The sequence below is a fragment of the Parambassis ranga genome, chromosome 3, assembly GCF_900634625.1.
Source record: "Parambassis ranga chromosome 3, fParRan2.1, whole genome shotgun sequence".
Lineage (NCBI taxonomy): Eukaryota > Metazoa > Chordata > Actinopteri > Ambassidae > Parambassis > Parambassis ranga.
The window spans coordinates 25,932,769-25,946,939 of NC_041024.1; the positions used below are offsets into that span (position 1 = coordinate 25,932,769).

Below are 14,171 nucleotides of genomic sequence, written 5' to 3' on the forward strand. Positions count from 1 at the left end.
GGCGGGCCGCGGTCCGGGTCCGAACCCAGAAGCCGTCCGAGCTTCATAACAGATCATAACAGAAGCCATTTAAGAAAACCTTTCCTATAGAACAGGTCTCTTGTCCTTTATTAAACAAACTGAACAGCTCATGTTATTTATCTTATTTGCAGCATGTCATTTCTGTCTGCATGGTTGTGCGTTTACAATTCATCGTGCCTCTGTGCCTCTGTGCGCAGACGGCACGATGCGTGTACACACAGACACATGCACAGACACACACACAGAGACACATGCACAGACACACACAGAGACACATGCACAGACACACACACAGAGACACGTGCGCACATACTCCCACCGTCGGACAGGGAACTTGTGTTGTTTGCCACCGTTGCTGATGACATGCTAGTTGGATAGACTAACTCTATGACTATGCTAAGCTATGTAATGCTAACGGTACTGATGTCTGTGGTTTTTTATTTTATTTTTGCCATTGAAATATATTATTTACATCCCGCTCTGTAACCAGAGCAGAGTGCTGTGGGTCTCTCTGCTCCGCCTGCAGCTGAACCTGCTGCGTGAAGCTACAGAGAGACTGACCGGCTGTGAGTGTTTTGAGGCGGGGGAGGAGCTCACGGCCGCTGCTTGTCGGGCTCCAAACGGCTCCAAACGTCACCAGAGAGTCACTAGTAGCTTTTGATAAAAAAAAGTTTTGAAAAGCCGCCAAATGTAGTGAGAGAGACGCCAAGTTGCCAACACTCGTCATGCTTCCTCTTTGAGCGCTGTTGGTTTTATTTTGAAGGTATTTTAAAGCAGCCTGCAGGAAGTGGTTTCTGGTTATATTGTGTGGCTTAGATCAGACTGTTCATCGCAGCGTCCAGCCTCCGTTCACTTGCAGGAGATAATCAGAGCCGGGGTCCTGTGGGCAGCGCGCTGGGCCTTTGATGCACCGAACATGGAGAGCGAGCCGCTGTCGGAGGATGATGTCTGTGAGTATCCACAGCGTGTTGTCAGCGTGGAGCTCCTGTCCTCCCAGCAGCAGGATGTCCGGGCACAGAGGGAATATCCTCCCTCATAAACTTGCTTTCAGCATGTAGCTGTTTTTTACACAGCTTCCGAGGACGAAGTGAAACTGTTTATATGAATAGGTTGCTGTTTAATTGTTGATTTTGATTCATAAAGAGTGAAGGAGAAAAAAAGCCACACTGTCCCGTGACAAGCAGCCACAGCCTGCAGAGGAAACACTTCAATTAGCTGGCTCTGTCTGTGAGCTCAGCGGGGAGTTTCGCTAGTTTTCAATATCATGAGCATTCATCAGTGGTCTACAGTCTGCCTCTACAGTCACGAACATTACGTTCATGACGTCATCGATTCTTTGTTTCCTGGCAGTGCTGTGGTCTGAAAAGGATCTCCATGATGCTGCAAAGAGGAATGACACGGAAAAAATACAGGAACTAATCAAGAAGGGTGTGGACGTCAAAGCCAAAAGCAAAGTAAGCCTCCTGATAAACAGACAGAGCTCCTGCAGGTAGGGACAGTACAGCAGACAGTCCTCCCACTGTCCAGGAACTGCTCCAGTGTCCCCACAAGCATGCACAAAATGTTTTCATTTTTTGATTTGACACAGTAACAGAGGAAACAGGGCTGACTTGACCTGTGAAAGAGGAGCCAGCTGGGCAGCTGCAGGGTCTCTGATTGCTGAGGTGTCATTAAACAAATGCTGGTATGTGGTAGGCTAATTATGACTCCTGTCTGCACAGATAGACCGTAAAGCCCTGCACTGGGCAGCAGGAGCTGGGAATGAGCAGGCTCTGCGTCTCCTACTGGATCATGACACTGACGTTGACGAGAGTGATAGCGTGAGTACAAGTTTGTAGTTAACTTACACAACAGCACACCTTCTTACACAGGTACAGATGTTATTTCATCTTATGTCTGTCTAATTTTGAAGAGTACCATGTGAGGCATTCAGAGGTACAGTGTGAAACTGATGAGAACCACACTCTCAGGCCTAAACATTTTCTAACATCAGCAAAATATCCTGCAGGTTCATGCTCAACCAGCTCACAGCATTCAAACACTGAGGTCCTAGTGTTTTCTCATAGGATGTTGATTGGTCCATGTAGCTGTTGTTCATCTTCAAGCACACAGCTTAAAACATGGCAACATAGATATTTACCTGCTCAAACCAGAATTGAGCTGTCCTATAAACTGAATTCATCTACAGGAGCAGAGATCTGTCAAAACAGGGACATTCATCCATCTAGTTTCTGAACCTGCTTGTCCTGTACATGGCCATGGGCGGAGGTCCTGTATAGGAGGGAGCCTATCCCAGCTTTCAGTGGGTGAGAGGCCACTTCAGGGTATATTTATTTATTTCATTACTTATTTGGGTGGTTGACGAATAACACAATTCTGATTGTCCGTGTGTCACATACTGATAAAAAATAATATTTTTAAGAATATATTTTTAAATGTTGGTCCTCTGACAAGAAATAGTAAAATACTATCCAGTGTGTTATGGGCGTACTAAGATTTAGACTTAGAGTTTTGATCCAAACATCAAAAATGTCATATGGTGTGACACTATTGTGTATAATTTTGAATGGAATTTGGACATTTTAACGATGAGGAGGACCTCATCCAACCAGGAAGTTACAGTAACATCTTTGGAGTGACTTGCAGTCACAAAGTAAGTTGTGCTTTTTTTATTTTTATTTAAAAAGCTATGAATCTGACATCACCAGTAGTGGTCAAAACTTTTAAGGCCTGATTACAGCTAACTAGTTAGCTACTGTTTGCTATCACAAATCCATCCATTAATGTCTGGTTAACATTAATCATAACCATCTACAGTAGGAACACAGTAAACTGAATGCCTGTTTGTTATCAGCAGCCTCTCTGTTCACTTGATGCCCACAGCCTGCCTCATGACACACAGACCTGTCCATAGCTGCTTCTGGACTGAAAATGTAAATGAACTACACATTTTAATTAAGGATTATTTCTTTAATTATTTTAACCTATTCAGATATCCTTTGCAATGGAAATCAATAATATATATTTGGTGCATGAGTACTTTTACTTTCAATACTTTAAGTACATTTAAAAGTAAGTACTTAAGACTTTTACTTAAGTAGGATTGTTGATGTAGCACTTCTACTTTTACTTGAGTATTTTGCTGGGTATTTGTACTTTTAAGTACCAAGCTTCAGTACTTCCTCCACCACTGAAAATCTATAACTATGGATCATACACCCAATATCGCTGGCTTCTCCTTTTAGTTTAAAATAACGTTATTCCTTGTGTCAGGCAGGTTATACAATATGCCTGTGGTTTTAGGCAGTGTATGCTCCAAACTGGGATAACGACACCTTTTTTCTTCAGTCCCATCACCTCATTTTAGGTGGTGATTTTAATTGAAAATCAGCTCATGTGATCAGATCTTTGATGGAGGAATATGGTGTTAGTGATCCATGGCGGTTTCTATATCCTCAAAACCAAAAAATGTTCGTTCTTCTCCCCAGTACATCACTCTTTGTCACGTATTGATTTCTTTCTGTGGATAAATGATTTCTTTCCAATATACGCTCGGTCTCATATAATCCTGAAGTTATCTCTGACCATGCTCCTGTGTCCCTTGTGCTTTCTTTCCCAGAGAAGCCTCATTTGCGTTCTCCCTGGCGTTTTAACTCGCTCTTGCTTTCAGACTGCTTCCTGCAGTCTTCCTCAGAAGTCACGTGATGTTACCGGTGACATGTCTGCCAGCTGATTTTATGCAGGTTGTGGCACCATTCTCCCACTACTCCAGGTAGCAGGGGAACAGCCTTCTGAGGAAGACTGCAGGAAGCAGTCGAAACATGTAAAGGTAAAAACACAAAAACACTGGTCTGATTGAAAGGAACACTCTTATAGTTAAAAAGGTGAAAAAAATCACAAATCATCAAAAATTGTGCCTCTGCTGTTAGATATGTTCGGTGAATCTTTACCATCTGGTATTCTTCCCCCTTCTTTACGGCAACTCCTATCTCATTGATACTTAAGAAAAACAAAGATCCAAATCTTTGCTCCTCATACGGCCCCATATCATTACTCAAAGCTCAAAGCTCTTTCTCTCAGATTGGACTCTGTCCTCCCTTTCATCATACACCCAGACCAAACAGGTTTTATTAAAAACAGGCACTCTTTTTTTTAATATACGGCATCTTTTCAATGTTATTTATGATAACAGCTCATCTGAATGTCATGAGGTGGTTGTGTCCATGGATGCTGAGAAGGGTTTTGATGAAGTTGAATGGACCTATCTTTTTCATTGCCTTTCTGAATTTAGTATAGGTGAGGGCTTTAAAGCCTGGATACGGCTCCTTTACTCCTTTCCGCTGTCCACAGTACGCACTAATGGCAATCTCTCTGACTACTTCTCTCTCCATAGGGGCACCAGACAGGGCTGTCCCCTGTCCCCTCTTCTTTTTGCAGTGGCAATAGAACTGCTGGCCATCGCGCTCCGTGCTTTGCTGACTTTCGAGGGAATCTCACGCAACGGTATACAACAAAAAGTGTCTCTGTATGCCGACGATCTTCTTCTATTTGTTTCTAAGCCACTTGAGTCTATGCCAAACATCCTTAAGACATTAGATTGTTTTGGTGCAATATCAGGATATAAACTCAATCTTGAAAAGAGCGAAATCTTCCCTGTTAACAATCTGCCAGTATGAATCTACTTTCACATCTTCCATTCAGAATGGCAAATGATGGTTTTAGGTACCTTGGCATTGCAGTTACTCCAAAGTATAAAGATCTTTTTGACTTAAACTTTAATACACTACTTGCTCAGACTAAAGGTGATCTTAATCGTTGGTCGGTCCTCCCTCTATCGTTGGCAGGTAGAATAAATTCAGTCAAAATGAATGTTCTCCCCGAATTCCTCTATTTTTTCCAGTGTATTTCAGTCTTTATTCTAAAATCTTTTCATAGCTTAGATTCGGTAATTTTACAGTTTATCTGGAACAAAAAGGTCCCACAACTACGGAAGACAGTCTTGCAGAAGCCTAAGGGGGATGGGGGGATGGCCTTGCCTAATTTTACTTACTATTTACTTGGCAGCCAACTTGCAGATAGTTATGCACTGGATGCAAGCAAATCCGGATACGTCACCTGCCTGGTGTCGGATGGAGGCCCTGTCATGTGCACCCACCACATTATATGATTCAGTTACATGCTCCCCTATTCTAACTAACTTTAAATTTGGGAAAACATACTTGTAACATCCACTTTACGTATCTGGAAGCAACTCTGCAAGCATTTAGGGGTCAAGACGCCGTCGCTTTGTATGCCAGATAGCTATAAGCCTTTGTTTCCTCCTTCATTGCAAGATGGCACTTTTATGCTGTGGCGCCAGAGGGGCATATGTACTGTCAGGGACTTATTTGTAGAGGGTGTCTTTGCTACCTTTGAACAGCTATCTGACAAGTTTGACCTCCCCCAATCTCACTTTTTCGAGTATTTGCAAGTCAGACATTTTTATAGAAAGACATAGATTTTCCACATATCCCAGCAGATATTCCTGCTGATAGAATTTTTAAGTTACTCCTGATGATGAGGGGTGTTGTTTATAATGTTGTACTATCTCTTTGCTTCCCCTCTGATGAGACTCTTTTAGCTCTCTGGTGCCAGGATTTAGGTAGAGACCTGACGCCTGTCTGGGGGACTAATTCTCTGTCGGGTCCATTCATCGTCAATATGTGCACATTCAGACACACAGTCATTCAGTGTAAGCTACTACATCGTGTATATTGGACGAAATCTAAACTATCCCGTGTGTACCCCAACACTGTCCCACTTTGTGACAGGTGTCGCCGTTATCGTGGTACACTCTTACATATGTTCTGGACATGTCCCTCCTTACATACCTACTGGAATTCTATATTTTCTTCTATTTCAGACGTGCTACAGATAGACCTAGACCCATGCCCTGTTGCCGCCTTATTTGGGGTCCTACCTGACACTATATATTCCTAACTCTAAGTCAGACTTTGCTGCATTTCTTTTTCTTATTGCCCGGCGTTTAATCTTAAAACACTGGAAATCTCAGTACCCACCTTCTTATACTGTCTGCATTAGGGATGATCTAATGTTCTTGAAGCTTGAAAGGTTAAGACACCTGAAGCGAGGTGTGGTGTCCAAATTTGATGCACTTTGGCAGCCCTTCCTTTGCACGTTGACTCACTAATCCTACAACCACCAGAGACTCCCTAAACTAACCTAAAATATTACACATTCCTCCTCACACTGATTGTGTATGGGATTTGAGAGGGACATCCCCCCCTTTTTTTTGTTTTGTTTTGTTTTGTTATTTGTATTTATTTATTTATTTATCCTTTTTTGTTTGGAAACATAAATCTCTGTTAATTAACACAGCTTGGGCTGGGTAAGGTGTGAGAATGTAAGAATCACTTATTGAGATTCTATGTTTGACTGTGCAATAATTCTGAAAGGGTTCTATGTTTTGTACTTCTCAAAAATTCCAATAAAAAAACTATGGGAAAAAAAAACATTATTCCATCCATCCATCTTTTATTAACCCGCTTGTCCTGCAGTGCAGGGTCACGGGGGGCTGGAGCCTATCCCAGCTAGCTTTGAGAGGCGGGGTACACCCTGGACGGGTCAATAACGTTATTCAGACAACAAAAATAATTAATGTCATTTCGGAGCTTAAAGAGAATGCAGTAAATGAGAGCACTTGGGTCAGTCAATTTTTTGAGTGCATCCAGGTCCACGGCAATGTTTTATGTTGCACATGTTCAAATTCTCCCACAGAAAATGATTCAGTGGTGTCACTGAGCTTCAAATGGTGAGACATTGTTTAGCAAAGACTTACATGGGGTGACATCACATCATGACCCGTCGACTACTAAATTTTATTTTATTAATAATTAAACTAATTTTAATTAGTTGACTAATCATTGCAGCCCTATTTGTGTATATAAAACACTTTTTATTGGCATATTGTCCGTCATATGTCTTACAGTTGTTACAAAGTTTTAGAGAATTTATTAAAATATCTTGAAAGATTGAGGAGCGATGTCCTCCCTTTGCATGATGATTTAGAAAAATAACCCAAAATATACCAAATTTTCACAAGGAAATGTTAAATGTCAAATCAGTCATGATTAAAATGTTTGATGAAGTGAGTTAGAAAAAAAACATGTTCTCCATTTTCACTTTATATGAAATAGCTTTACATCACACCATATGACAATTTAAGGCAGTGGTACAGGAAATTGATGAAAAATGCATATTTTCAACATAAAATCGAAAAGAACATATATATTTGGTAAATTAAGAGTCATAACAACACAAAAAAATAATTTCAGGGATGATATATTAAGTTTATAAAAATAATTTCTGGCTTATACTGTATGTCAACCACCCATTTAATCATTTAATTATGTATGGCCCCTGCCCCTCTAACATCTCTATGTTCCTGAGAAAAAGTTATATAAAATGTATAGATAAAAAGAAGATGTGAAGGTGAGACACACAAGTATATCATGGGTAAAACTGAACATATGGACAGAAAAAATCTGATATCACAAATTATATTCTGTTTACTTTTGTAAACTGTGCCCTCACCTCTGCTGTCTTTAATTAAATTGGAACTATTTTCCCACAGTTTGGCATGAACGCTCTGCTTCTGACGTCCTGGTTTGGACACCTAAAACTGCTGCAGACCCTGGTCTCCTGTGGGGCCAAACTGAACTCTGAAAACAAAGTAAGAGCTGCCCCATTTAGCAAACAAGGTCACTGTCTGACTGATACCTCACAGTCTGTGTTGGTGTGTTAGGATGGTCTAAGTATACTGCACTGTGCTGCTCAGCGAGGCCACATCGAAGTACTGAAGTTCATCATGGAGGAACTTGAAGACTTCTGTCTGGACAAAGCAGACAAGGTGACTTTATATAAAGCACAAAAGAACTGATCCTCATGCTTTTTCCTCATTGTGTAATGTAATGTAGCTCTTGTAACCTGCTGATGTCTCTGACCAGTCAGGGAAGACGGCTCTCCACCTAGCAGCTGAACACGGACAGCTAGAAGTGATTGAGTATCTCATTGGAATGGGTTGCACACATGGTTTGAAGGACAAGGTGAGACACACACAGAATAACAAAAACAAAATAAGAATTCAAACATCTAAATAGTACAGTTCAATTTCATATTTGTGTGGCTGTACACATGCCATCATACATGATAGCATAACACATGCATACGCTGTTCATGGGGGGCACTCCTACTATATACAAGTATTTATTATTTACAGCAGTGGTATTGTGCTTCTGTCATAGAGGGAGCCAGAATCTTTACTACTGCTTAGTATCAATTGGACCTTGTGTTTCACATCTTTAGCATATTGAAAAGGAGTTGTCTTAGAATTGGTTTCTTCCTTACAGGAGGAGAACACAGCCATGCATCTTGCAGCAAAGCAAGGGCACACAGACGTCCTGCAGAAGATTGCGGAGACTGGAGTAGATATAGATGAAAGGAATATTGTAAGTATCTGGACTGGCCTGCACGCAAACAGAGGCAGAGGTAGTGTATGTGTCTATTTTTACAGTGTTACCTTTACTTTTAAAAAAATATTGCACCATTCTATATCAGATACTATGTACGTCTGTTTTGACAGATTTACTAACCTCTAACCACTCCCTGTAACTGCTTATATCGTCTGCATAGCATGTTGCTTCACCATAGGGATAGTAGTGTCTGCAGTTCAATAGACAAAGCTTTTTGTATTTTGGCCAAATACCTATGACTCCTCAGCTCCTGCCTCATAAAACTCTTATCCTCTTATCCTTCAAGTCGACTGGCATGTGTCTTCAACTTATCTATCTGTCCAATACAATAAAAAGCTGATTGCTCAGATGTTATGCTTCAAGCAGGTTCCTTGTAGAGGATGCCTAAATCAGGGTCACCTCTGTAACCATGTCCTCTCTTTATCAGCTACTCTAGCTGCATGAACAGCGTCTGTGCTCCTGAGTACACCTTTAGATTTTTTTATACAGTTGCATGATCTCTGCTAACATTTTATCTACAGACAGTTTTGTTTTATCTACACAGTTGCTTGGACTTTTTGCCCTGCAATTGTGGAAACCTACAATAAAGGATTACCCATGCAGGGTGCTGCATACAACATTTTTAGCAACACTATAGAGTTTATGGGCTTGAAAAACATGGAAATGTTTGAAGAACTGAAATTATGAACTTAATTGTGAACTTAAATAAGTGAAATTACTTGTGTTGTAGGATGGGCTCACAGCGTTGCACCTGGCAGCTAATGGAGGTCGTTACGAATGTGTCAAACTCCTGCTGGCATCTGGCTGTAATGTTGATGCACACACTAATGTAAGCTTGTCCTTTTGTAATTAGGACAGGTGTTTGCAGAGCATTATTGTAATACACTGACCCTTTCATCTGCAGAATAATATGACGGCTCTCCATTACGTGGCTCAGCATGGCTTCAACAGAGAGGCCAACTTGCTGCTGGAGGCAGGAGTCAACGTAGACACAGTAAACAATGTTAGTAATATCAGCTCCCATGAACAGTTGGGAAAATGGCTTTTTTTAAAAATATGATCCCTGCAGAAGATGGGATGACAGGTGACTGACAAAAAGTAAAGTCAGAATTCTTTCAAATTAAATTGCTTCTTTGTGACCTGGAAGGCCTGGAAGCATGTCTAATTAGGTCTACATGTATGTGGGTCTTTACTGTCCCTTGTGCAGCAACATAGTGCTGTTGCCTAGCGCAAGGGGCAACTCCAGCTCAGGGGACAGTCAGTAGTGTCTCATCTCACCCAGTAACACCAGTGCCAAGCTCACCTTCACTATTAGCAGCACAATTACCATTTCCATTGCATTAACCATGTGAGACTATGGCCACAGGCAAATCATATCAGAAAAGGTAAAGATAGGTAGGTCTATTTCTGAATTCACACATCACTAAACATAGAGCAAATGAATAAAACTTGACACTCTCACAGCTATCTACAACACCGAAGACTCTATATAGTGGGTGCTTTTATTAGCTGATAATGTTCCTGATGTCGTCTTCTTTGGTGCAGCAACACATCACCCCGCTCCACCTAGCAGTGATCAATCATCATAAAGGGGTAATTAATCTGCTTATAGATGCTGACTGTGATCTGGACATCACTGACAGTGTGAGTACCAGCTTATACTGAACATAAATGCAAAAAAATCGACAAAATTTCCGTTTTAATAAACACACATTTCATGGTGAGTTCTCATTGGTGCACTAACAAGTGTGTGTCATATCGGTCACAGAGGCAGCAGACTGCGATGCACATAGCAGCAGAACATGGCTTGCAGGATCTAGCTGAGATGATGCTGATATCTGGTGTCAACCTCAATCTGGCTGACAAGGTGCAGCACAACTCCACTTTTAAACAGGACATCACTTTCTCTATCTCAATGTATGCAGTTAAATGCAGTTTGTGGTGACTCTATGGTGTATACAGCAGGGGAAAACTTGTCTGGAAGTGGCAGCAAGGGGGAATCATGTGATCCTGGTGGATATGATCATCAAAGCTGACCGTTTCTATAAATGGGAGAAGGTGGGTTTTTTCTCTGTCTGTGAGGATTTTGTTGTCATTGTACATTTTTACATATCCATACTTTTACTGAAACCTGCTATTGCAGGGGTACAGAGAAGCTGTTATGCATGCTCACACTGCATACTGATATGATTGAGAGAGTGTTTTTCCCTCTTCTGGACTTTGTACAGAAAACAGCATACATACATTTTATTTATACCTGCTCCCCTGATGTATTTAGGATCACATATGTGAGGAGGGCTTGTGGGTGGGGAAGACCCTCAGCTTCAAGCAGGACCACCAGCTGGAGACACAGCATCTTCGCTCTGTTCTGTGGAACCTGGCCACCAAGCACCTCTGCCGCGGAGAGTGGAAGATTCTGGCTCAACACTGGGAATTCAGCGATGCTCATATAAGGGCTATAGAACACCAGTGGACAGGTGAGCAGTGGTGACACTCAAACAGTGTTTCAGAGCAGTCAAGTAATTGTATTACTATCAATTCAGAAATGAATGAGATTACAATACTTTTGGTCCATTAATAGAATGAAAATTCAATCAGGCAAAATGTAGTCTGCTCCTCAATAGTAAGAAAAATCATTTCCAGACAGTATAGATTTTCATCTGTATTCAGAAGGTTGAAGCAAGGCGTCTGGACTTGTGGGGTTTTCTTGAAGACGTTTCTCATCCAAGCAGCTTCATCAGTTCTAACTATGGTGAGAAAAAAAATGGTTCATATGTGGTGGAGGACCTCAGTGGGCGGTCTGTGTAAAAGTCACGAACAATAGATCTAACTGTCTCCATACTTACCTGTGTTGGTCTGACACTCTTTTGAGGAGAACAATGTTCACATCTTAGACGGAGAGGACAGGTTTGAAAGAGGAGTCAAGGACCCACCCACTGAGGTCCCACCCACTGAGGTCCCACCCGCTGAGGTCCTCCACCACATATAAACCATGTTTTCCCACCAAACAGTTAGAACTGATGAAGCTGCTTGGATGAGTCCAGACGCCTTGCTTCAGTCATCTCAACGAATATGACCTGGATGACTGAGAATGTTCAAACAAGAAGCAATGCATTTTTAGAAACAAGAAACTGTGAGCAAGGGGTGTGTAGGCAGTAGAACTACAGATCAGCAGCTTCCTAAGAGGTAGAGAAATGAACAGGCTCAGAAGGAGAGAGAAAGTGCACACTAAAAAAATTGGACTTGTAGGTATGAAAAGCTTCAAGGAGCATGGTCATCGCATGTTGTTAATCTGGCTTCATGGAATGTTATTGGCGGGGGAGAACCCCATCAAAGGCCTGTACGAGGGGCTTGTGGAAATCTCACGCACTGACTTGGCAGGTGAGCCCGTCAAAGAGTGAGTACATCACTGTTTGTTCCGCTAGCTGGTTTGCTACCTGTGTGCTTCTGCCTGACTTCTTGTTTCCTTGTTGTTATCCAGAGTGCATCCGGCAGAAGGCAAATGCAGAGACCAGTTCTCCCAAAGTGTGCTCTGCAATGTGATACACTGAGTCAGTGACTGTAACGACCTAACAACTTCAAGTTATCACTTCACAAACTCCATGTGGCTCCAGTAGAAAACACTGTAAATATACAATATACAATGCAGAGTTTATAATATGAATTTTGTTCTCTGCAAATTGTACTGTTAGGGAAAGTAATTCTTTCACACATGCAGTGTTGCTGATATATCTCACACTGTATAGTACACAAAGGGCAACATTTGAACAAATCCCTGCAAATCTTTCATCAGCCACTGTAATATAACACAAAAGATACAAAGACAAGTCAAGACAAAGCACCTGTAATGAGGCAGTGCATCATTTTAAGCCTGTGGACTTTCTTTTAGACAAAGCTTGAAAAAAGGTGGACACCCCAAAGTTCACTTGCTTACTTGCTTACTTTCTGAAGGACAGATTGAAGAGCTGTGGGAGGTTACAACCATTGTCATGTTGGCAGCGCCACAGTCTGCAAACTGTGAGGAGGAGCGAGTGGGCAGGCAGGGCAGGAGCCAACCACCTGTCACTCAAACAGACACAGCCATGAATTTGCAAAATTTCTTCATACAATTAGCACAAATAAGTTATGCACAGTAGTCACAAAAAGGAACTTATTAATAGAGACCAGGCTGTAAACATGGTTATTTCTGCTGTAAAGTCAGGCATATCACCATACGGGTCTACGGGACTCACTTTTTCAAGCTAGCCTGTAGAGGCTGCAGAGGGGAACTGCAATTTTGAACACTTCATCATTACAGCAGCAACATTCTACATGCTGTCCCTTTGATAAAGTTTCTTTATTTCTGTTCTTTGATCTTTTCTGTATGGAGCCCCAGGGGAAGCTCACCTTCCACTTTGAAAAGGTAGAAAGTAGGTGCTGCTGAAAGTCACAGATGAAATAAGCACATTGATATGGTGATAAGGTCTATCTCATTAAAAAACTAAGCTGTATATTAAGTGTGTGTCAGTTGTGCCAGTTGAACAGAGAAGTTTGTTTCTAATCCGTTTGTTGTGATGTTGATGCTCTCACTGTGGCCGACACACTGAGCCATGTTTGGGTTTCCTTTCCTTGCTTTTTTATTTGTTTTATATATTGCGACTGGTGCAAACAGGGTTCATAGTTATAAGATGATTGTGAAACATGAAGTAAATATAATATAGTAAAGATGCCATTTTATAATGATTTGTATGACAGTGATTTTATACACTGAGGAATCTAATGCACTGCTGAATTCGAACATGGATGCTCTTTGAACTGATTTGCATGAGAATTAAAAATATGTGAAGTCACATGGTGTCACTTCATGTGATGATACGATTGTCTAAAGATTTGTTTTTCACAATCAATGTAATAATGTCTGAACTAATGTAAATTCAGTTTGTAAAATGACCTCTAAATAAACCGTTGGTGTATGGCATGTTCTTAGGATCAATAAAACCCATGTTACTGTACACTGATTGAAACAGTGAATCACTATTACACACCAACATGGTCTAAAGCAGGTTCACAGTTTTCGGGGAGGGCCAGATTTGATAAAGTCTCAGAGGGCCAACGGTCACCGATGACATTATTTTGAATTACAGATGTGTATGCTGTTATATAATTTATTTCATTTTACACAGCAAACAAAATAACATCTTAGCATTCAGATGAACACATCAAAACAAGTGATCTGAATTTACAGCATACATTTAAAACATTCAGTTTGTCTTAGGTGTCACCGTTCTTTCTGTTTTTCTGTGCTTACTTTTTAATATATGTTATCTGCTGTTAAAGGTTGTGTTATTATTATGAGACCATAGAGGGGAGTTGTTTGGGGTTGTTTTGAGTCCATCTGTCTGACAGTTGGATGGACAGAGGAATGGATGATGGCTTGTTGGCCTAGGGGTATGATTCTCACTTTGGGTGTGAGAGGTCCTGGGTTCAAATCCTGGACAAACCCTACCTAATATTTCACTTGATTTCCCCAAAGGGATTCATAAAGTAATTCTTAATGTATGAGACAGACAGACAGAGCACAGCATCAGAAAGAATCATGGTTTTACAATGGTCAAAGTCCAGACCTCAAGAACTTAAGAG

General features: G+C 41.2%; 1 protein-coding gene across 3 annotated transcripts; it reads left to right on the plus strand.

Moving 5' to 3' along the window:
- The first annotated feature begins 741 nt into the window (after nucleotides 1–741).
- ankdd1a (ankyrin repeat and death domain containing 1A) lies at nucleotides 742–13,509 on the plus strand. 3 transcript variants are annotated; one of them, XM_028402286.1, is made up of 15 exons: nucleotides 744–971; nucleotides 1,372–1,475; nucleotides 1,743–1,841; nucleotides 7,655–7,753; nucleotides 7,826–7,930; nucleotides 8,028–8,126; nucleotides 8,430–8,528; nucleotides 9,283–9,381; nucleotides 9,457–9,555; nucleotides 10,098–10,196; nucleotides 10,321–10,419; nucleotides 10,515–10,610; nucleotides 10,831–11,029; nucleotides 11,802–11,949; nucleotides 12,034–13,509. In XM_028402286.1, exons 1-15 carry the CDS (start codon nucleotides 938–940, stop codon nucleotides 12,101–12,103), a joined length of 1,548 nt encoding a protein of 515 aa, XP_028258087.1. In that variant the 5' UTR covers nucleotides 744–937; the 3' UTR covers nucleotides 12,104–13,509. The 3 variants fall into 3 exon arrangements, with proteins under 3 accessions (XP_028258089.1, XP_028258087.1, XP_028258088.1); XM_028402287.1 differs by having other exon boundaries at nucleotides 745–971; nucleotides 11,802–11,933; XM_028402288.1 differs by lacking the exon at nucleotides 1,372–1,475 and having other exon boundaries at nucleotides 742–971.
- Nucleotides 13,510–14,171: the final 662 nt, after the last annotated feature.